Source organism: Tursiops truncatus, chromosome 4 (assembly GCF_011762595.2).
Source record: "Tursiops truncatus isolate mTurTru1 chromosome 4, mTurTru1.mat.Y, whole genome shotgun sequence".
Classification (NCBI taxonomy): domain Eukaryota; kingdom Metazoa; phylum Chordata; class Mammalia; order Artiodactyla; family Delphinidae; genus Tursiops; species Tursiops truncatus.
The window spans coordinates 17,557,411-17,581,083 of record NC_047037.1 but is presented as its reverse complement, the minus strand read 5'-3'; the positions used below and the strand labels follow the sequence as shown (position 1 = coordinate 17,581,083).

Genomic DNA, 23,673 nt, shown 5'->3' with positions numbered 1-23,673 from the left:
GAAAGGTTTCAGAGCCACAAAATTATGCAGATACTGTGTATGCATGTGTGTAGGTGTGTGCAGGAAGAAAAGGAAGTATAAAACTGTTAAAGGATTCATAACTATGCGAGTGTACTTAATACCACCGAATTGTGCACTTCAAAATGGTTGGAATGGTAATTTTATGTTAACTAATTGTACCACACCAAAAAACGTTTAAAAAAGAAAAACTGCTAAAAGAAGATTGAGAACACCTCTTTTCTTTCTCACACCCTTTGAGCCCTGGACTTTCTCAGGTGAAGATGCAAAGCCACATTTTGTATTTTCTTATAGAGTTTCAGTCAAAGGGGCTATTTCTTCCTGTGTTAATTCAACCGTTCCAGTAAATATAGATCAACATGCAGTATGAAAAATGTTTTTTTGTTTGTATATTTAAAAAAACCGTCAGTGATTATATATCTTTGACCACTGGTACAAGCTGGTTCTCCAGTCAGGGTAGCAAGCTGGGGCAGGAAGGGACAGAGTGGGACTAGATGCAGGGGCTGGGGTGGGGGATGGGGACAGTGGAGGCATGTGGAAAAGGAGACCGCCTTTGACTTCCTTTCCTGTGGACCTCACTTTCAACCACTTCTTCCGCATCTTTTCATCATCGCTTGCTTAATGAAAGTTTGGCTCCACACTTGGAGAATATGCCGGGGGAAGGAATTGCAATGTTTCAGCTCTTAACTCCTCAGACAGCCATCTGCTGCTGCCTGGGTTGATCTGACTCGGGTGGTCAGAGTAGCTGCCTGTCATCAGGTCCTACTACGCACAAGCGCAAACATTCCATCCTTTGTGCTGTGCCTGTATTTCTCACAGGGACCCTCTGAGGTGGGCATTATTATTCGCATTTTATAAATGTGGAAACAGATCCAGGGAGGCTAGTGTTTTGCCTGAAGCCTCACTGGTAATAAGTGGCAGAATCAGGATCCAAACCTTGCTCTGTTTAAGCTCTCAAGTCCACGCTCTCTTCATCACGCTTGGTAGGTCACTTCACTTGTTTTAATTGTAATATAAAAACAAGGGGAAAAGAAAAGAAAAGAAGACACTGGAGTGGAGCTAGATTGGTGTTTCCCAACTCTGGCTGCCTATTGGACTCTTCTGGGAAGCGTGAAAAAGAGCTCAGAATCCCTGCCCTACTGCCAGGGATTCCAACTCAGGTCCTGGTATGCTTTAAATTCCCCGGGTGATTCTAAAGGGCGAGTAGGTTGAGAACTCCTGGTCTACACCAGTGCTTGTCAAACTTGAACTGTATCCAGTCCACTTGGGTTTGCGTTAAAATGCAGATTCTGGGGCTTCCCTGGTGGCGCAGTGGTTGAGAGTCCGCCTGCCGATGCAGGGGATGTGGGTTCGTGCCCCGGTCCGGGAGGATCCCGCATGCCGCGGAGCGGCTGGGCCCGTGAGCCACGGCCGCTGAGCCTGCGCGTCCAGAGCCTGTGCTCTGCAACAGGAGAGGCCACAACAGTGAGAAGCCCGTGTACCGCAAAAACAACAAAACAAACAAACAAACAAAAAATGCAGGTTCTGATCCAGCAAGCCTTGGTGTGGGCTGAGATGCTACATTTCTAAGCAGCTCCCAGGTGATACTGATGCTGCTGGTACATGGACCACTCTTCGAATAGTGAGGGTCTTAACGATCCTAAGTTTCTGTCCCCTTCTAATATGCTGTGACAGTGGAGAAAGCAGTTCTAAAGCACAGGTGTTCTGTATCCACCAAGCTTCCTGCACCTCTATATCCTGTCATCCTCACCTGTTACAAATGAGCAGTATTTCTCTTGGTGGTCAAAATGTGTGAAAGCCGAACACCAACGCTGATGGACAATGGGACGTAATGAAGGGGCGCGGAGACTATGCATGGGTTTATATCCCAGTTCTCTTGTTTACCAGCTGTGTGAGTTCGGGCAAGTTACTTAATCTCTCTGAGTCTTAATTTCCTCAACTCCAAATTCAGGATAATAAACCCTTATTGCATTGGGATGTGGGAAGGATCAAATGGGTTAATATAGACAAAGCACTTTGTACCAATAGGTGCCCATCAAATGGCAACCGCTGTTATCTTGGTGGACTTTCCAAGTTGATCTAATCTTGTGATAGAGCTCCCTGCAAGTCAGAGGAAGCTTGATCTGTGTCCTCTGCACAAAGCAGAGTCTGCCTTTGATCTGAATGTCAGGTGACACGATGACATGACATCTCAAGGCACAGGACCTTCGGGCCCGTGTCCTCGCCTAGAGAATGACAGAGCAGAGAAACCTTTTGTTTCCTTCCTTCTCTGGACTGTTAGATTACTGTTCCCTGCCTACCTGTGGACATTCCCTGGTGATTTTTGGTATAAAAACAGAGAACGTTAGCTCTTAACGTATTGGTTCAATGCTGCGCTCAGACTAATCGTTAGTAGTAATTTATTCAATCAGTATTAATTGGTTGCCCAGGTGCCAGGGATACAAGGACAAACAAAAACCTCACAATCTCTTTCACCCTGGAGTTTGTCGACGGGGTGCAGGCAGATGTTGAACAAATAAAATGTACAGTTGCCATTGTGGAAAGTGCTATGAAAGGAAAGAACAAGGCTTCCTGAAAGAAAATACCGAAGAGCTTGTAGCGCCGTCAGTTTTCACTTAAAAAAAGCCTTGTGATTTCCTATGTGTAGACTGGGTTGAAGCAGGGCAAGAGGGAGGACAGGCAGTTAGGAGCTCTGACAGTAGTCCAAGCCCAGATGGTGGTGGCAATGGAGTGGGGAGAATTTGGTGGTATCAAGACTGGGGGCGAATTCCCTTCATTTGTCTTAATTATCATAAAATGTCAGCTTGTAGTTTGAATAGTGTTATAATTTTCCCCCTTTTATTCAATACATAAGACACCATGTCATCACCACGGGAAATTCTAACTAGTTGTGTGGTTTTTAGGCTAGTGGTTTCCCCTCTGTATGTCTCCATCCATCCATCCATTCATTCTCTAAAATAGTGGTAGTGGTAGCAGGTGTTTGTATCAACAGGGTCTAATGTTCTTTCTTGCCCTGTCATTTGGGGATTCCAAGACAAATTAATACTGAGTACGAGATTTCCTATTCTTTAAGAACTCTTGACTCCCTTTCCTCTGGGCCAGCACAGGTCAGTGAAATTATAATCATACTTCAAGCACAGGATGCATGAGTCAGGAAAGGTCAAGGCCGCAGTCCCCTCAAGCCAGAACTACAAAGCAAAATTGATTTCAATGCCCAGGCACCATCCCCGGCTCTAAACCATGGGAATTGAGAGGCAGCTGGAGTGTGACTCACCTACTAACTCTGAACGACACACGCTGGGTCACAATTATCCCTGAACCACCTTGTTCAGGGCCCGCTGGAATGACTTACACACCTTAAATTTAAATAGCTCAGTTGTCTCACGAAATTAGTATTAGAGTAAAAACATTTAGAAAATAGAACTTCAAATGGTGCAGGTCAGGACATTCGGGACCAGAGAGGTCAACTCATGGACCTAAGGTCACACAGCAGGCTATCTGGCCAGCCCCAAGAGCCTGAAGTTAGAGACAAGGAGACCTTCTTGGGGATGGTTTTGTATGGGAGTTGCAGGATTCTGCTGCTAAGACAGAGATACTCAGCCATTTGTTTGAATCTGAGAGTGGAGTTTCAGATTCTACTCACGTGCATTCCACCATGGTTGATGCCTCCACGGCCTCTTCTCTGAAGTTTCCCATCATTTGCACTGGACGGTTTGCTGTGAGGACTCCATCCTCTTAATCCTCTAAATCCTAAGGATCCAGGGAAACCAAGGCCAGTTCTGCCTTGCGGAAAAGTTGGGAACCCCTGATCTCAAGGTTGGTTAGCTTAAAACAATTAAAAAAAAATAGAGAATAATGTAAATACTAACATAACATACACCAGGTTCCTGCAACCCAGAATTAATAACTATTAACATTTCCTTCAAGGTATTTTGAGAATCTTTTTTTCCTTTAGAATGGCTTAGGCATGTAAGATACCAGCTGAATCTACCATCTTAATCAGCCAGATTTCTATCAAATTAGTATATAGAACTAAGGCAGAAAAGAGAAAGACCTTTTTTTTATATGGTACATAAGTGTACCATGTGATGAGTTTTGACAAATGCCTATCACTGTGTTTTAAATTGCATTTTGCAATTGGAACTACAAAAAAGATTTTAATTTACATAATCTTTTTTGCTGTTTTCACTTCCACTTAATACAGGGAATAACCTGGGGATTTTTGTTTGTTTTCTGGCAGAAAATGCTTACGTTTAAAAAAAAAGTCAGAGTAAAAGTTAAGTTTACAGATTTCCAGTGACAGATTAAAGAGAGCTAGAAAACCATGGAAAGTGAAAGTTCCGTTTTGTTGCCTACAACTGTATTGTTAAGTTCTAGAAACGTGTTTGAATGGGGAGTCAGGAAGTCTGAATTCTAGAATCTGCGCTGCCACTAATGTGCTGTATGACTGCTGGCCCATCCCTTTACCTCTTGAGGCTGATAATCTAACATTTTATGCTTTTGGAGTAGTTTGATTCCACTGTCTGCTCCATTACAGTCTTTGATTGTAGTTTTACCCTTTGGTACCTCATTGACCAACTGGTCCTGATTTCCTCCACCACATATAACAAGAAGGGTGAGCTATGGACACCACAGGATGATGACAAGCTAGGCTAGTTTATGTACAAAACACATTGCCTGGGTGTCATACGTGCCCTAGACTGCCATCTCTGGACCAGCTCTGCCCCCCGAGGGTCAAAGTCCACCTGCTCCTGGATTCTAGTTTCACCTCCAGGCATCCCTCTATGTACTGGCTTGAAATGTGACTTTCTTGGTGACAAGGATTGTGGTTTTCATTCATTTACTAAACATGTGATAAGCACGTTCTTTTATTCACGACACTGTTTTTCACCTTTATATGAAGAATAGCCTTGGAGATAAGTTGCTTTAGCAATTCCTTAACTGCCAAAACTCTTTTCCTGGCTAAAAACTCAGTCTCATCTAAAAAGCAAAACAACTCTAAAGCCATCCTTCCCACCTGGTGCTTCTCTAATGCCATCGGGCCACCAAGGTAAGCAGTCAATCCTCACCAGGCATTCAGGGCTAATATTGTGAATTCCTCTGAGGGTTTAGGGTTGGGACGTAGGGACTGGGTCACCCTGGCTTCGAACCCAGTATTCTGGACGTCAGCTCTAGCCAAGCCTCTTCCTTCTGATCCTGTAAAGCAGGAGGAATACTCTCCTTCCACAAGCTCTGGCACTGTCAGGCAGAAAGAACCGCTCCAAGGAGGAGACCTGCCGCACCAATGACACTCTGTGGTTCAGAGAAGTGAGTTTGGACCCCAGTGGTACCACCAATCCGTGCCATGATCTTGGACGAATGACGGTTTCTTCACATGGAAACAGCGAGAGCTCCGAGCCCAGGGCAGGGGTGAAGCTTCACGGCACCTGCACCTAGCAGGTACCCGATAAATATGCATTATTCCACTCAGAAGATGAAGCAGGATATTCATTTTTGAAAAATATTTATTAAAAAACTAAAGTGAACGTGGCAAAAACAAACAAACGAACCCAACACATTCCTTTAAACAGCAAGCAGATGACACTGGTTATAAAGCGTTTCCAACTCTACTCATCTAGTCTTTCCCACCATCTAAGTCAAGGAGGGCCACTGAAGGAAGCCACGTGTAAACAGGTCTTCTGGACTAGTGATGAGCAAAAACGACGTGAGAGCCATCAAAAGCCATCTGACTTGCTTTCCTAGGCAATCCACCCCGAACACGAGACCGTGACCAGCTCTCAGGACTGTGTTCATGGGGGTCTGTAGTTCTAGTTTTAATTTTGGGGTGGGGGGTGTGTGTGGATGAAATAGTAGAAAGACAAGCGGTATCAGCAGAGGGCAATCTTAAAGCACCTTTAAAATCTGGACCCTTTCCCACAATTTAACCCATTAATTCTCAAACTTTACTGTTGGAAAGAATCCCCTGATGAGATTGTTAAATTCGCAGGCTCCCCAGACTGCATGTTTCAGGTGAGCCCTCCAGGTGACTCTATGCACATTGGTTAGCCATCTGGTTTGAGAAACACTGTTTAAATTGCATTGAAACAATTCACACCCCCTTAAACACGAGATAAGAGTAAACTTAAGGAATCTGCTGACAGTCACTGTGCTTTTGTCAACTTGCAGGGACAAAGGCGGGGAGGCAGGCAGGAAAGGGCCCCCGATTCCTAACATACGGGTCGAGAGGAGCCCGAACGACCTGTCAGGTGCTGTTCAGGAAGTAAATAGAATTGAATAATAAAGTTGATTTTAGGTCACAGAGCGGCCTCCAAATGACTAACAGGCCAACCTCCTCCGTCCCAGTTTAATGAACTTTGTTGAACCAATGCCAGATGGGAAGCTGCCGTTCACACAGAACACGGGGTAACTGTGGGTCTTGACTTGTGAAGACACAGTGAATAAAACATCTATAAAAACCTTTATTAACCATAAAGCACTATACCCAAATCGTTTCAGTACATCACGGACAACACGTAGAAATAGTCACATTGATTCCAAGGTTCCCGTTATCTGCGAAAAGATGTGCTATGGCTGTGTCGAACACCAGGCAGTCGCTGTTCATGATGGCCGAGGACACGCCGTCGTGGATGGACCGGGGCGTGGCCTCCCAGGTCAGTCTCCTCCGGTTCCCGTTCAATTCCAGTCTGTAGGCGAAGTTCTCAGCCTGCTTGCGGGTGCCGATGAGCAGAACGATGGCGAAGAACTGCTGGTGGCCCTCGTACTTCTCTTGTTTCTCCAGCACCAGCATGAAGTGATGGCCGAAACACGACTGCATCATCACCCAGTCCACAGCCCCCGGCAGGTTAATGTCTGTGGCCAGGAAGACGATGTCTTCTCCCTGAAGGGTGGTGATGCTCTTGTGGGCGTGCATGAGATGGGACATCACGGCTTCCAGGGACCCCTGCCACTTGCAGGAAGCGCCGGGACAAGGGCAAGAGTAGGGACGGTATTCACAGATGTCTTCGTGCTCCGGCTTCTCCGTGTGGTGTAGGGTCAGGGAACAGCCCGTGGTGGCGTACTGCGGGGACAGAAAGAGTCAGAGTGAAACCTCGGGCCTCCTCAACCTCTATGGGGGCAAACCTCGAAGAGCCTTCACCCGCTCAGGTTTCCAAGACTTAAACCGCATTCTTATTTCAACTACTTTTGCTCGAGGGGAGTTAAACCTCGAAGACTTCAGAGTCTCAGTGCCTATTCATCCTCAGTACTGCTGTGCGTAAAATCAGGGGCACATCCCAAACCAGGAATGAACTGCATTCCTGCCCCTGTGCCAACACTTAAAAACATGAGAACTCAAGTGCTCTGACTATAAATGTCTCAAACGAAATTGTGAAGCCAGCCCTAGAAAATCTGGCCTTTTCCTTATTTTCTGTGAATTTAAAGAATTTTTTAAAAGAATTTAGAATTGCTTAGGGGTAGGATAAGGAATATATGTTATCTCCAGACTAGTTTTCCCCTACAGACAATTTTGCAGAGAGTATAATTCCCCTCCATTGTCCCTGTCCACTTCTTCCTGGCTCAAATTGTGACCAGCAGGCAGCCTGTGGGAAGGCTGCCCTGTGGTTCCCTGCTCTTGCTGCTAGAGTGACCAGCCCAGGGCAGAAGAGAGCCCGCTGGACTTTCCCCAGACCCCTTCCTCAAGTCCATGTGCACTGCACATCTCTTCATGACCCGGTGGGTCAGGTCCTCGTGACAGGCCCTGTAAGAAGGGGAACTAAAGTGGGTCCTGGAGTGGCCGCTCGTCCTAGATGAGTTTTCTGACAGTCTCTCCCTCCAACGCTGCCTTAATAGGGTGGGAACAAAACCTTTTTCTCCCTGCACTCAGGATGACATTCCTGATGGATAAATCACATCCATCATGAGACAAGACCACGCCAAAAGGAATTAGATTTCTATACCCAACCTTCATAAGAATGACCACGTTAATTCCCAGATACCAGATGGAGAATCAGCTCACAAGCAGACACTTGCCCAGAGTACTATGCTGTTGTTTTGCCGAGGATGACGAAACCTGAATGAACTTTTCAGGGGAAACCAGAAGTTAGCTCCATCCCCCTCGAGCCCAGGGTGGCAGGTATGCCATCTGGGTTCCCCCACTTGGATTCCCCTGCCCCCTGTTGAGACATGAAGACACCAAATAAGTGAAGAGCCACGTCATTTTTCTTCTTCTTTTTTTTTTCGGCCGTGCCAGGCGGCTTGCAGGATCTTAGTTCCCCAACCAGGGACTGAACCTAGGACCACAGCAGTGAAAGAGCCAAGTCCTAGCCACTGGACGGCCAGGGAAGTCCCCCGTGTCATGTTTCCAAGATGCTATGTCCAATGCTCAAAAAACAAAAGGAAACCCCACAGCTGTTTTTGCTTCTCCCTACCCTGCTTTAGGGAATAAACCCCTTATAAACTTTAAATAGGTCACATTCTCATCTTTACAGCTGAATTCATCACTAGCAATAAGCAGACATTGAGCATCTTCTCCTTTACAAGACCCTAAGCTGTAGTCACTGAGTGGATACAGAGCGGAGAAGGCAGCTACCACCCTTAGGGAGATGAGTCTCCCCTGATACGGAAGAAGAGGGTGGCTTAAAGAGAGAGATGCAGGTCCTTCCTCCTCTGTGCCTAAAGTGAATTATAACAGTCTTCAGTAGAAATTGGCAGAAGTAGTTGACCAGTTACTTACTTTGCCCATAGGAATTGTGTATTCATCTTTTAAAACCACAGACTAGGGCTTCCCTGGTGGCGCAGTGGTTGAGAGTGTGCCTGCCGATGCAGGGGACGCGGGTTCGTGCCCCGGTCCGGGAAGATCCCACATGCCGCAGAGCGGCTGGGCCCGTGAGCCATGGCCGCTGGGCCTGCGCATCCGGAGCCTGTGCTCCACAGCTGGAGAGGCCACAGCAGTAAGAGGCCTGCGTACCGCAAAAAACAAAACAAAACAAAAAACCACAGACTAATTTTAAAAGCACAGGTATAAGAAACTTAATCAGGAGAAACAAATTTATTTATCCATATATATTTATAGTTTGTGTTCCTAATAGTGTAAGGCCCTAAAAGACACACCTCTATCAACTGTGTTTTAAATCTAGGGTGAGGCTCGGAACACAGAGCCTTCTGATGGTTTTCTGTGAGTGATGGGTGAGGCGCTTCTGCCGGGTGTTTAAAAACACACATCCACACAATAAAAATAGCAAGAATTGGCCCAGAGCCTGGCAGATTCCCTGGCTGAAACAAGCCCTCAATACTTGGTTCTGAAGACCTTTCAGCATTGGCTGTTTACCACAGCTGCCTAGGAATAATTCCAGGAATGAGATGCACTCTGGCACAGAGTGTACAGAAAAGTACCACCTGCCCCTCTTCCCCAGCCCAAAGCCCCAAACCACTCCAGGTTCACGAAGCCAAACGTACAACAAATATTTATCACCTAGCAATCATTTTAGAACTTTTTCTTGCATAACTCAAGTAGGAATATTTATATTCTGAATTACTGGTTTGCCTTACAAGTCACACACTCTTCCTTCGACCCAAATACAGAGAACAGGGGACCTCCCCAGATTACACGAATAGACCAGGCATTACTTAGCATCTGTGCGGACAGTGACCTTATGAGAAAAGATCTTGCTACGGCCTCTATTAACTTAAATAAATATAATTTTAAAGTGTTAATGTGCTTACTCTGCTTTTCGTGAACAAGCTGAACATGAATGCCGATCTATTCCTTCTCTTTTCCATCACGGGCGAGGGTGTGTCTTCGTGACCATTGGCACCACTGTTAGGACGACTAGATTAGAGGTTATCTCTCAAAAGGAAAGATCTAAACTTTCAACGTGTGTGCACTCACACGCACACACACACGTGCGCTCTCGTGCCACACTGCATACTTGTGACAGTCTCGCCATTGTTCTCGAATGACGTTCTTGTCACCTACATTAGGGGCACTCCTCCAGGGATCGGAGGGCAGGCTTCAGGGTCTGGGAATTCCCCGAGACTGTCTATAAAATGGTCTAGGTGCCACTGAGGAGCAAACCCAAACGGCACTGGTCCCTGGGCTTGTGTTTTCTCGACAAGCTCCAAGGATTTCTAAGGGCTGCCAACCTCTGTGGCGCAGATCCCGCCCCCTGTGGTGTTTGCTGTCAGAGGGGCCACATCATGCAACAATAAACAACTCAAATACATCAGAAGAACGGGTAACTATGCAAAGGAAGACGGGGTGGGGGGCGGTGATAGGTGATTTCAAAGTGGGGAGAGGTGGAGGAAGAGGGCGGATGGGAAGCCTCACTGTGGATGAAGCGGACTGTGGATGGTGCAGGTCCATCCAGTTTTAGCAGAGGGTTAGTGGAGCAAACAGTGGGGATAAAACCTAAGTGAGGAGGAGGGCCCAGGCTCCGTCAGGGACATCACTGATAGTTTAGTTTACTTTCTGGATTTCTCTACGGCACTATTGACAAAGAGCAGATGAGTCTGGGTTTGGGGGGCTGTGCACTGGAGGCCGTTTAGCAGCATCCCTGGCCTCTACCCCTCTACCCCCACCCACCACTTTCTGACAACCAGAAATGTCACCAGGCCTGGCCAAATGTCTCCTGGGCGGCAAAATCACCCCAGTGGAGAGCCACTGATCTCCAATGAGTGACAGCCTGGCGGGGCTGCCACACTCGCAGCCGCGAGGAGGGGCCACACCAGGAAGCCGTCGGGCGGGTCACCGGCCCAGCCAGCGGGCGCTACCCAGGGCAGCTCAGGAACGCCAGCCCTGACGCACGACTAGACCTTGATGGCCTGTGCAGCGTGGAGGGAGCCTGGGGCACTGGTTCCACCCGTTTCACAGACTGACTGACTCATCCTGGCCACGTCGTCACTGGTGGCCACACCAGGGTCAGAGCTCTGTTTCCGGGTCCTCTGCTGCTCTTTTTCGGCACACGACAGCTTAGGAGTCAGACAGTCTAAGAACCACTCTCGAGAAAAAGAGACAATTTCCATCTGCCTTGATGCCCCGTACCCTCCACGGAACACACACACAACACCCAGCGTCCACAGATACGCTGCTTCTGGAAGCAGGTTCGAATACGAACTTCTTCCTTGGGTGGCAAGGAGATAAAACAGCCCTGATAGCAGCCCACCCTAAGGAATGAGGTGGCGGTACCTCACAAACAAGTAACCGGTAATTAGGCCCTCCCAGCCTTCCCTGGCCTCTGGCAAGAAAGTCCTGAGGCTTCCCTTCTCTCAGTCTGGCTGGGGCCTGCCCACCCAAGGGGAGGGTTCAAAGGATGCCCGCTTTCCTTGAGACGCCGGCTTCTTCACTGCACACTCTTGTTCCTGAGATAAAGCACCTGGGCTGCTTCGCAGAGGGCTGTCTGCAGCCTGGGACACATCCATGGTTATAAATGAGATTTCTCCACCGGCAAGTATCTGCTTGTCTCTTCCGGGGCTGAGTGGGATGTGCTTTAAGTGAACCTCTTTAACGGGAGGTTAGGGGAGACACGGACACACACAGGAGCTCAAAGCTAAAGAAGAATGTGTGTGGCATGGGGGAGATGGCCCAGCAGAGTGAGAAACAAAGCGATGTTGAAATAACATTTCTGACTTCTCTTTTAGAAACTCTGCACGTTGCGATGGCTCAAAAGTCTTGTGCAAACACGTTCTGCCATGAAAAGGGCAACATGTGACCCGGTGCCTCATTCTGATGTCTTTGCAGAGAGCAGTAAATAGTGCCAATTGTTTTCTGGACGTGGGGTTTGAAGGTTGTTTTACTTAGGCTGGAATTTAGACAAGGTTTTTTTCCCTTTTTGGCATAGAGACACCTTGACACTCAAATATACACGACGAGGTGTGTCAGAAACGTAGTCAAACACTAGACACCTGTTATTTACCTAAGAAATGCAGGCATATTGTATTTGTTTATGGAATGGGTACATAAACAGAATTCTTAGCTTGCATGCTAGTTAAGGTCATGGATCCTGTGGCTGGTTTAGAATAAGTCTTTTCACCTATTTAATCAAATCTGAGTCCACGCGATTCAAGAACGACTTGCTGGACTCCCACAATCAACAGTCTATGACACTGGAGGCGCCGTGCACAGAAGCAGGTCCCTCCTGGGGACTGTGAGGTAACCGCCTCGCCTCCCCTGCTTACCTCCTAGGAAACAGTGAAATGTATTCGCAGAGTGTCTGCCAGCGCCTCAAACGAGAATGGCTCAAGAGAAACAAAGTACAATATATATTGTGCTGCTGATGCTTATAAACTTTTAAATTAAATCCAAGAAACGACCTTGTCTTGGAGTAAGCGTAAGCAAAAGCAAAGTGCACTTTCTTTCCATCTAAATAAGCTGTCATCATCACAGAATGCACACTGACAGCCAAATGCAATGTCTGACCCTGGACTGGGAAACCAAAATTGCTACAAAGGGCATTGCTGGGGCAACCACTGAAATTTGAATATGGACTATAGATTAGATAAGAATATCTACTGCATATCACATTATCACCTTATTTACATAAACTATTTGTCCGGGGGTGTTTATAGCTTTTCTGAAACCTTACATAGATGGGGAAACATGATGCTTTCGTCGTTTTGATGGCTATATGTCCCTCTTGCTTAAAATGTGTTTACAACCACTGGTAGAGTGGGTGTGATTAGAACTCAAGTACCCAGTGTCCTGTGTAACCTTGGATTGAGCCTACCTACCTACCAAGTCACCTCTGAGTGGGTCCATAAAGCTACCTACTACTCAGCCCTTAGCTGTTATTACCAGTGGAGAATTTCAGACGTGGGCAACAGGAGAAAGTGACATCTCTTCTTTAGTATAATAATCATACTCACCCTGCATCTGTCTGTCTAGCATCCTTCCTCTAAGAACTTCAGCGGATTTTCACTTAACTCAAACGGTATATTCCTCACCTCTGCTATGAGGTAGTGCAAAGACATAATTATCTACCCATAGTGCAGTAACAGTTTCACAGAGAAGACAGTGTCACTCAGTACTTGAGCTGTCAAACAGTGGTGAGGCTAAGAAAATACTGACATTTAACTTTATAAAACTTTCTTCCGGAGAAGGCAATGCTAATTCACATCTTAGGCTCAAAAATTCCTCCTTTTTGCCTAAGAAAAAGTCGACGAGCCTCACGGGGCAGAGTTTTCTTACTGAAGGGGACTTGGTGGAAGAGTCTGGCATCTTATTATTGCAGTCATCTGAGAACATCCTACTCTTGGGGAGGGGTGTGTGTGCGTTTGGCCTTACAAGGACTCCTTGGGCTGGCAGGGGGTTCTTTTTAATCTTGGAAATGTTAAACAAAAGTTGACTTTTGACCAAATATACCTCTCATCTGACCATAGCTCGAGCTAGCAGGCAACCCCACAATGGCTTGGAGAACCAGTTTCGTAAGGTCCCTTCAGAGTCTCTGTTCAAGCAAACAAAAGCATCGTAAAGTAGGAGCTGGAGTGAGAGGCGGTATGGGCCTTGTCCAGACTTTCTCAATACACCCTTCCCGCCAAGCTCCCACCTGCATGATCACGTTCACTGCCCTGCCCACCCTTCCAACGGCGCTACGATCCCTCTGGACGTTTTTCTCAGTGAATGCAACTGAATTCACAAGAAGGCTGAAGTGGTAGGGTTGCCAGATGTAGCAAATGAAGATACACGCAGCTCAGTACGTTACAGACAACGTTTGGGTTATACTTATATCAAAAAGTTATTTATTTGAAACTCAAATTTAACTGGGCATCCTGTATGCCCAGTTAAATAAAAGGCCCCTTCTGGTACCACTACTGCCATCCCTCCAAAAGCCACCACGTGAGGCTGGGATCCCTGTTCCTCAGCTGGTGGAGTTGGTAGCAGAAAGGGCAGGAGGCTATGTCTAATTATAAGGCACATTCTGGAGTTTCTGCTCCCCAAACTAACAAACTTTGGGCAGATCTCTTAGGGGGGATGCTAACCGTGTCCTACTTCCTTTACAAAGTAATTAGGAGGATAACGTGAGGTAATGCACCCAGCTCGGACCAGGTAAACAACATTTCTACAAGCACTGGCCTTCCATACAGCCCCATCAGGATCTTCCATCCCTTCCTTCTCTGTGGGCATGCCGCTGCTCATCCTTTTTAATTTTAAAAAACATTTTTATTTATTTTTGGCTGCGTTGGGTCTTCATTGCTGCGCGCGGGCTTTCTCTAGTTGCAGTGAGCGGGGGCTACTCTTCGTTGCGGTGCGCGGGCTTCTCATTGCGGTGGCTTCTCTTGTTGCACAGCACTGGCTCTAGGTGTACGGGCTTCAGTAGTTGTGGCACATGGGCTCAGTAGTTGCGGCTCACGGGCTCTAGAGCGCAGGCTCAGTAGTTGTGGCGCACAGGCTTAGTTGCTCCCCGGCATGTGGGATCTTCCCGGACCAGGGCTCGAACCCGTGTCCCCTGCATTGGCAGGCGGATTCTTAACCACTGCGCCAGCAGGGAAGTCCTGCTCATCCTTTTTAATGCAGCTCCAACACCACCACTGAGGGAGGCCTCCAGACTCCTCTGCTCCTACTACTTCAGAAGGGCCCTGTTGGCACATCCATCTCCAGAGTTAGACTCAGAGTTTCAGAAGGATGGGGTGGGAGGGGTGGGGCGATGGCTGGCTAGGCAGATGGTTTGTAGGAAGAGAGGGCTTGGGGCTGCAGGGGATTCCAAGGCAGGGGTGGGTCTGATGAAAAGTTAGTGGGTCATCAGGAGGGGCCAACTCTCACCTGATGTTACATGAGGGAGAAAAAGCAGGCAGCAGCATTAAGAAAAGCAAAAGGATAACACCCATTGCTGGTGACGCTGGAGAGAAGTGGGCACTTGATTGTAAATGATTCTACGTGAGAAGGCAATGTGGCTGTATGAGCAATAGCTTCTGATTTCTGCACCTACCCTTTGGCCCTATCGTTCAACATCTAGGAATTTATCATTAGGAAATAATTATTTTCTTATGCACAGGGATTCAGTTATAGCAGTACTTTTCTTTCTTTTCGTTTTAAACACAGTAAGAAAACAGAATGATTTAAATGACCACAAACTGGAGTTGGATTAAATAACTGATACATTCATAATCAACATTCCATTCCATAACATTCCAGAGTTATGGAGCTGCAATACTATGCAGCCATTAAACAGGATCTTAAGGAATATTTATCAGTGTGGAAAAGCAGTCACAACGTGTTAGATGAAAAACCAGGTTATGAAATAGTATGTGGATTTCCCATCTGACTTGTTTTTTGTTGTTTGTTTGTATATTTTGATGTAGCGGTAAGTTTGCAAGGACCTGTGCAAAAATGGTGCAGTGGCTATTTTAGGTGGTGGGGATTACGGAAAATAATATCAAATTGAAATCTCCCATATGTTCTACATTAAAAATAACGATCATGGGCTTCCCTGGTGGCGCAGGGGTTGAGAGTCCGCCTGCCGATGCAGGGGACACGGGTTTGTGCCCCGGTCCGGGAAGATCCCACATGCTGCGGAGCGGCTGGGCCTGTGAGCCGTGGCCGCTGAGCCTGTGCGTCCGGAGCCTGTGCTCCGCAACGGGAGAGGCCACAGCAGTGAGAGGCCCGCATGCCGCAAAAAAAACAAAACAAAAAAAAACCCAAAAAAACCAACCAGAGTAAGAGGTAGCCTGGGGAAGAAGGAGTGAGCCAAAGACACTACCTTTATTGATTGAAAGTTATAAAACAGGGCCCAGGTCCACACATTTAACACAGGTTACCTTCCAACCATCTCGACAGTGTCTGTGGCTGAAAACTGGGAAGGGGATAACCTTTTACTCACAGACACTGTACAGTGTAAAATTCATTACAATAAAGCCTTTACCCAACTGGAAATGAGAATGACAGCTTCCCGATTTTTAAGAAACGAATGGAGAAAGATGCACACGTGGGGCAAAGTTGATGAAACTCTGCTAGGGAATTTTCTGTATCTCTCACAAGCATCAGAAAGTACACTCGGGTTTAATATAAAAACACATTTGCGGGCTTCCCTGGTGGCACACTGGTTGAGAGTCTGCCTGCCAGTGCAGGGGACACGGGTTCGAGCCCTGGTCTGGGAGGATCCCACATGCCGCGGAGCAACTGGGCCCGTGAGCCACAACTACTGAGCCTGCGCGTCTGGAGCCTGTGCTCCGCAACAAGAGAGGCCACGACAGTGAGAGGTGCACCGTGATGAAGAGTGGCCCCTGCTCGCCACAACTAGAGAAAGCCCTCGCACAGAAACGAAGACCCAACACAGCCAAAAATAAATAAATAAATTTATTTTTTTTTAAAAAAAGTAAAATAAAATAATTTTTTAAAAAATTTAAAAAGAACCCCCCAAAACCACATTTGCTCAGGAAGCCTTTCTGTGTGACTCACCAGCAACACACAATGGCTCTGAAGGCTGGTGTTCACTCTGGCAAATGTGTACCGACTCTGTGCCCCTTTCAAGGAGTGAGGAGGACCTTACGGGCGGGAATGAGAAATGCCACAGTTCACAAATTTCATCAGATGTGCAAGTCTGGCTCTGAAGACATTTTACACTGAGGTCTTACTGTAGTCATTTGTATACAGCACTTTACATGCGGCTTCACAAAAATAGGGCAACTCTAATCCATTCCTAGGCTGGGGACTTTATAGGTCAGACCTGCTGTACCTTTTGGCTCTGCTTGTACTAAAGATCACCTCTAAGTAACAATGATTTAGTCTAGTTCCAGGCGGTGGCGACCTGTGAAACATCTTTGGCCAACTCTGTGGAGAATCAGCATTAAACGTTGGTACTCTTTCCTAGTTGGGGCTTCTGTTCTTGATTTTATATTCAAAAGCTGTCAACTTTGTTCTTGAAAATCTTGAGCCTCTCCAGAAATGCACATGGACCCCAGTGCCTGCCAGCACAGGCTTTTAGGAGGCAACCTGGTCAACTTCAGCCGGGAGTGAGGACGGCAGGGACGATTTCCAAAGTAAAGGATTTTGTCTTAGGGGAATTACTGAGGCTCAGAAGAGATCTTTGAAATTGTTTTGGCAAATCAGCTTATACCCTCAGAATTTTAGGTGACTGATCGCCCATCACCTAGCAACCACTGTGATCCCACCCATCTTCCATCTGATTTGGTGAAGCAGAAGCCCTCTGCAGCACTTCTGATCTGAGAGCGCCCACCAGCTAGGGGTTAGCTCCGTTCTTTTAAACTGACGAACAAAAAGGTTCAAGGAAGAAGTGACTGGACTGAGGTCACAGAAAGCCAGGAGGAGAACCCAGTCCTGTCTCCTGCGTAGTGCCCTTTTCCCTTGGACAGCTCGCTAGATTCCCAAATTTTAGGGCAAAAAAAGATCCTTGGTATAATCATTTAGTTCAACTCTTTCTCTTAAAGGCACTCAGGTGCCTTGTACAAAGTCAAACATCTAGTCAATGGGACAACAGTTCAGGTCTCCCAAAGGCCAGAAGGTTGAGCATTCTCTCTGGGCAAAACAAAGACGAAAAGGGAATAAGCTGTAACAGTTGGGGCCTATCAGAGTTTCAAAGTTCATGCATGCTCAGAGTTAAATGAGAACGTCCAGTCTCAATGGATGCTTTCTAGAAGAGAACCAGGTCAGAGGTTGCACACTGGCAGCTGGAATTTGGTCTGCAGACATGGTTGGTTGGGCCTGCAAGTACTGGCTTTACATTTGAATTTGGCCAATGTTAAAGAAAAAAAAATTGAGATTTTAAAAAAAATTTATTTATTTATGGCTGCGTTGGGTCTTCGTTGCTGCGCGCAGGCTTTCTCTAGTTGCGGCGAGCGGGGGCTACTCTTCATTGGGGTGCGCGGGCTTCTCATCGCGGTGGCTTCTCTTGCTGCGGAGCATGGGCTCTAGGCGCGCGGGCTTCAGTAGTTGTGACACACGGGCTCAGCAGTGGTGGCTCGTGGGCTCTAGCACGCAGGTTCTGTAGTTGTGGCACACGGGCTTAGTTGCTCCGCGGCATGTGGGATCTTCCCAGACCAGTGCTCAAACCCGTGTCGCCTACATTGGCAGGCGGATTCTTAACCACTGCGCCACCAGGGAAGCCCAAATTGAGATATGTAACATTCAAAAAATCCAGATTTCTGGCTTTTCTTGAAAAAATCCAAACGTCTGGCATGGCTGCATCCACATTCCCATCCCTGCCAACCGGCCAGACTCAGGCAAAAGTTGCCCTCTTTGAAGGTGGCATGTGTGGTCCAACTCCCAACCACCCCCACTGCCCCTGACGTCACCCGAACCTGAGGCCACGTGTCAGATGCCTCTGTACCTTGCATTACCTGTCCCTGCTGGTATTTACAATTTGTCCCTAGATGAGTCTAGATGACTAGATGAGTCCACACTGAGGAGCTTTTAACTTTCAGCTGGATTATCTAATTTGACTTTTTTTTTTTGAGCGACACTAACAACACTGTCACAATCCAACTGCAGGGAAGACTTAATCTGACAGAGGCTTTCCAGTTCCATAATTATTTGGTGATAATGCTGTTAGAAACTTTTAGAGCAGCCAGAGAAAAAGTGGAAAGAAAACGTCTCACAGTGTAAGTGGGCTTCGATGGTTGAACATTTCCCACGGCTGCGAAGAGAAATACTTGGCTAATATGAAAATACACTGTTGAGTGGGGGGCGCCAATGTGTCAACCTTCACTTCTCCCCCTACACCCACGCTCCCCGGAGGTGGCGGTGGGTTTGAGATAAGGGGATAGGATGCCTAAACTTCTCAGGCGTGGCACAGGCCATAGAATGGACTAAAAATACCACAGGTGGCAGACAGCCATGCTCTGATAGAGATCCTTTTTTTAAAAGGAGACCTGAGCTAATAGCGCATATGGTGCCCTCTATCAGAGGTGCTGGCAGGACTCTAGCCTTTAATTATGTGACCCCACACCTGCATAAGGAAGCTATTTGACAACGCATCCATTTTGGGGGCAACTGAAGCACAAGCAGTTCAGAGCTGGGTTGAAATCCCCCCAAATATTAGGTCTGTCGGCGGTTCCCTCCCTCCTCTCCCCGCCACCCCGCCGGATCTTCTCACTCCACAAGCCCTACCACATTCCTGCCAATGAATTTTAGAGTCAGCATCTATGTTGTCTCATTGGGACGTGTCCATCTGGTGAACTCATCCAGTCGGATGATTTTGTTACCGGTGTCAACCTCAAGTTATGCTTTGGAGCCTTGGAGTATAAGCTCAGATTCAAATCCCTACAGAGTGAGTAGTACAAAGGATGTGTGCCTTCCGAATGCAGGTTTATGGGCTGGTCCACTGTGTGATCTCGACAAGTCACTTAACACTTAACCTCTCTATAGGCGCTTGTTTCCTCACCTGCGGAAAAGAAAAGCAAACTCATAAAAGATGACCCATGCAGAGGAGCTGGCACGCAAAGGGCATCCAACAAGCATTCCACAGAGCCTCCCTTCTTGTCATGGAATTCTGGAAGCTACAGGTCCTCAGAAGTTGAACAGTCCAATCTCCTCATTACAGATGAGGACATCAAGGCCCCCAGAGGTGGTCTCGCAGGCAAACAATGGCAGTGCTAGGCAACTCCTGAGACCTGGCTTCTGGTATTTTACCCAACATCCGTTTTTTCCCATGAGCCAGCCCATGAGACAGACTCAGAGCAGGTAGGGACAAGTGACAAGGCAGTCCCTATGATTTGCAGGGGCAAGTGTGAGGCATAGGGCCTGCTAGGCAGACCTAGTTTGCTGAAGTTTGCCACAGACCTCACCATTCCCTATTGCTCTCGGCCTCCCCAACAAACATTATCGCAGCTGCTTGCTGAGCCTCTGTATCCAGCCAAGTTTGGTTGCTCCAAACCAGCTGGCTGAGCTGCCCTGTCGACAGTCTGGATTACTGATCACCCAGAGTTGAGGCATGCATACTCCAGCTCTGCAAATCTCACACATATGCATGCGCACAAAAGTGAGCCCCCAGGTCACTTTCTAAGCTCGGTTCCTGGTCTGCAGGGCGATGGTTGACCCTGTCTAATTTCAGCTTGCAAAGCGATGGCTTTGTCCAAGTGCAGTCTTACAGAATGGGAACTTGAAAAATCACTGACATGTACAGAAACGCTGGATACCCTTGATTCCCAGGAGAACTCTTCTTCAAGAGAGACCTCACATTAGGAAAGAACACATGCTTCAATAGGAACCAGAATCTTGGATCCTGAAAGTGAAACTTCATACTTCAGACAGCATGTTGTAACTGTCCCTTTCCCTTTCTCTAGGGAGCAACATAATGCTTTTATGATACTGCTTTTTAAAAATAAATTAGGGATAGCTGACTGATATCCAATGCTCATTTGTGACCTGCAATTCATCTAAAATAATTTCTTTTATCAGCCACTGAAGGTTTGGGGGAAAGTGAAAGGCTGAGAAGATGGCTCCCCAGAAACCCTGTGGGGCATCCACCACCTCCTCACCCAGGCCCCACAAAATATCTCAAACCTCAAATATCCACTCTTATGTCACCTATCGCCAAACCTTCCCTTGATCACTAGGCTGCCACCTTCTTCACGACCCTAAGAAAATTTTGGAACTATTTTGTCTAAATTTTATAACAACCTACTACTGGGCTGGGTGAATTAGGAAGCACTACATGAGGAGTAGTTGAAAGCGGAGTCATTTATTAAGGTTGACTGAAAACCCACAGCCCAGACACGGCTTCAAACCCTTATTTGAATACGCTATTTTAGACTTGATTTGCGGTACGGCACAGACCAAATTAAATCACTCATTTTACTGACTTGAGTCCCAAGCTTCAATTCTCTGCTGGACTATTTTTAATTTAAAAATAAGCTCTTGCCCTATAAAAGTAAGCAGCAGCAATGCAAGACAGCCTAAATGGCCCAAGAGACAGTAGTTACTTTTACAAAAAAACACAGAAATATTAATGACGTTATTTCTAAGTTCAGAGAGTGAACTTTATAGTAAAATTCTAGCTTATAATAAGGTAACATAGAGAGGTATGTCTCTGAAACTGCTCCTGAAGATATTTAAATAACAGATGTAGGTAAACAGATGCTACAATATGACCACACAATGCAATATTATGCAGTCATTTAAAATACAAGGAGGTAGAGCTAGGTTGCAGATATAGAAAAATACGTGTGATGAAACGAATTTAAGACAGCAAGTTGCAGAAGCCATTTTTGGAGAAAAACTTATGTGTGCATATATAAACCTTTCTGACACTGACATCTACGATTCTATATTCAGCTGCGGAAGAGCATATTTATATATGGTTAGAAAAAACCCTATGCAGATGCATACTAAACCTAACATTGGTGGGAAAGGAGGTGCGACAACTTGCTCTTCCACTTGACTTCTTGTCTCAGTGATGTGCTTTTTTTTTTGCAAGATCATCGATAATTTTTTAACTAAATAAAAAATAAAGTGATGGGCTTTAAAGAACTGTAACAACCGCTCCTGCGTGCCCTTCCTGTTAAATTCCCATCAACTCTTGCTTTCACCCCACTTAGTGAAAAAAACACAACTCCCCAGTTCTTGGAAGCCTGGGAGAGGGAAAGGCGTGGCTTACAGGGTTCTCTTGTTGCTGGAGGAAAACAGGCTGTAGGCACCCTTTTTTTAGCTACCCTCCCGAGGGCTCCCACGTGTCAGGGGTGCGCTGAAAGCAGGCGCGGGGTGCAGGAGGAATACAGTAGCAATTCTTCCAAGCCCAGCGCTGGTAAAGGGTGCGTTTGGTTCGCCCTTCCCCCCCCTCCTCAATCCCCCAAAGATAGTCAGCTTCCCGGTCCAAGTTTTACTTGGGCGGCCCAGCTCTACCCTGCCTGAGTACACGTCTGCAGAGTACGCAGGCTCCGGGTGGGGAGAGCGTGAAGTGTTCTAACAACGATCGCGTGCCAATTAGGCTGGGGTCAGTGATCGGGCAGCTGTCAGCCCAGAGCTACTCTCAAAGTGGACAGGTGGGCATGGGGGAGCGTCGACAAGGTGTAAACATTTTTTTTTTTTTTTTTTAATAAGAGAGATGCCACCTGCCTCTCAGCGCCTGAGAGTGGGCTGGAGGACACAGGAGTTCCGGGAGGTCGCCGGGTGGAGGTGCGCGGCTGGCACCTGGGCTTACCTTGCAGGGAAACAGGACTGCCGAGGCCACCTTCTCCATAGCCAGGTTCCTGATGCTGGGCGTCAGGGCGCCCCTGCACGTCGGGCAGCAGCTCAACTTCTGGCGGCATTGGTTACACACCAAGTGCCCGGCCTGGCACTGCAGGATGGGGGGCAGGACATAGTCAAAGCAGACCGGGCACTCGAAGAGCGAGGTCAGCTCGTGGTGTTGCGGGGACACCGGGCCAGCCCCGCCGCCGCCGGGGCCCGAGATCACCGCCGCCGCGGCGGGCACCGCGGACGAGCCGGGGCCCGCAGCCGAGATGGTGGCGGCGGCCGGGGGCGCAGTCGGGGACTGAGCGTGCTGGGGCTGCGGCGGCGGCTGCTTGCTGCAGGGTTTGTTAGCGCTGGGGCCGGTGGAGGACGGGCGGCTCATCGCGTTCCGAACCAACCATGGAACTGCGGGCGCCTGCCTGCCGCGGGGCCGCCGGGGTCAAGGCGGTGCGCGCCCCGCGGGCGGCGGGCTCCTGGGCAACGCCACCGCGCCCAGCCCGGGACCGAGCAGCGGAGGCGGTCGGCGCCGGGCAGGCGGGGGAGGGGGGCCGAACCGCGCTGACGATCTCCGCGGTCCCCGGCGCTCCGAACACCCCTCCGCGCCCCCAGACTCCTCCTCCCGGAGGCGTCGCAGCCCCGAAGCCTAGCGGTGCGCAGAACCACGGCCCACTCGCTCCTGGAGCGGCAGCTGACGCAAGCCCCGGGGGCGCGCGCGGACGTGACGCTTGGATACGTGTGCGGCCGCCCAGGCGCGCGGGGACTGGCAGAGCCACCCTGCGCTGGAGCGCCGGCTCCGCCCGACTCCAGCTGGCAGCACGGGGAACCGCCTAGCGCGGGCGCTTCCTGCCGGGGCTGAGGGCCCGACCCGCGCCAGTGAGCATGTCCGGTCGCCGCTGTAGCCGCCGCGCGCGGGGTCTTGATTTTCCGGGCTGCGGAGGCGGGGGCCGCTCTTTGGGAAGGCGTTGCCCAAGCCCTCTGGCCGCACCCCGGGGAGTCACGCCGACGCTTCCCGCGGGCGCAATCCAGGACAACTTTAGGCGGGGCGGGGCCTTGGATGGTGGGCGGGGCAGGACGCGGGCGCCCGACTACAACAGGTCGGAAAAAACCGAGACGTTTCACTTCCCTGGGTTGAGTCAGCAGCGCGCGGGGGAGGCGTGCCGCTCGGCCAGGCCAGCTTTTAGTCTGGAGCGCGGGGTCAGGACCCGGAGCTTTGGGCGAGAGCAGGGCAAGGGTCTGGGGTTGGGTCTGCAGCGGGCGCGGGACCTAGTGCTGGGCTGTTAGGGGTGTGTTTGGGTCACTCCTTTGTCCTGCTTCCCAAGATGGAGAGGAGGTAAACTACTCCTTTCTCATCGGACCTGCCGAAGCCTTCGTTGAATCGAGCGCCTTTGACTTGCTAGCAGGCCGGGGAGGGAGTTCGTGGACAGAGTTGGCTAAAAGGAGAGTTCGAGATCTCCAAAATCTAAGAATGTCAGAAATGTGGCTTGGGTCCTGAAGCCCCCGGAGGACAGTGGGTGATCCTCCAATACAACGCATTCTCATCTTTGAGATCCCTTCAAAGT

General features: G+C 48.4%; 1 protein-coding gene across 1 annotated transcript; it reads right to left on the bottom strand.

Annotated features, from left to right (window-relative positions):
• Positions 1-5,504: 5,504 nt before the first annotated feature.
• Positions 5,505-23,087, bottom strand: SIAH2 (siah E3 ubiquitin protein ligase 2). Its single transcript, XM_019934349.3, has 2 exons — positions 22,083-23,087; positions 5,505-7,075 (listed from the first exon to the last, which is right to left on the bottom strand). Exons 1-2 carry the CDS (start codon positions 22,494-22,496, stop codon positions 6,518-6,520), a joined length of 972 nt encoding a protein of 323 aa, XP_019789908.1. The 5' UTR covers positions 22,497-23,087; the 3' UTR covers positions 5,505-6,517.
• Positions 23,088-23,673: the final 586 nt, after the last annotated feature.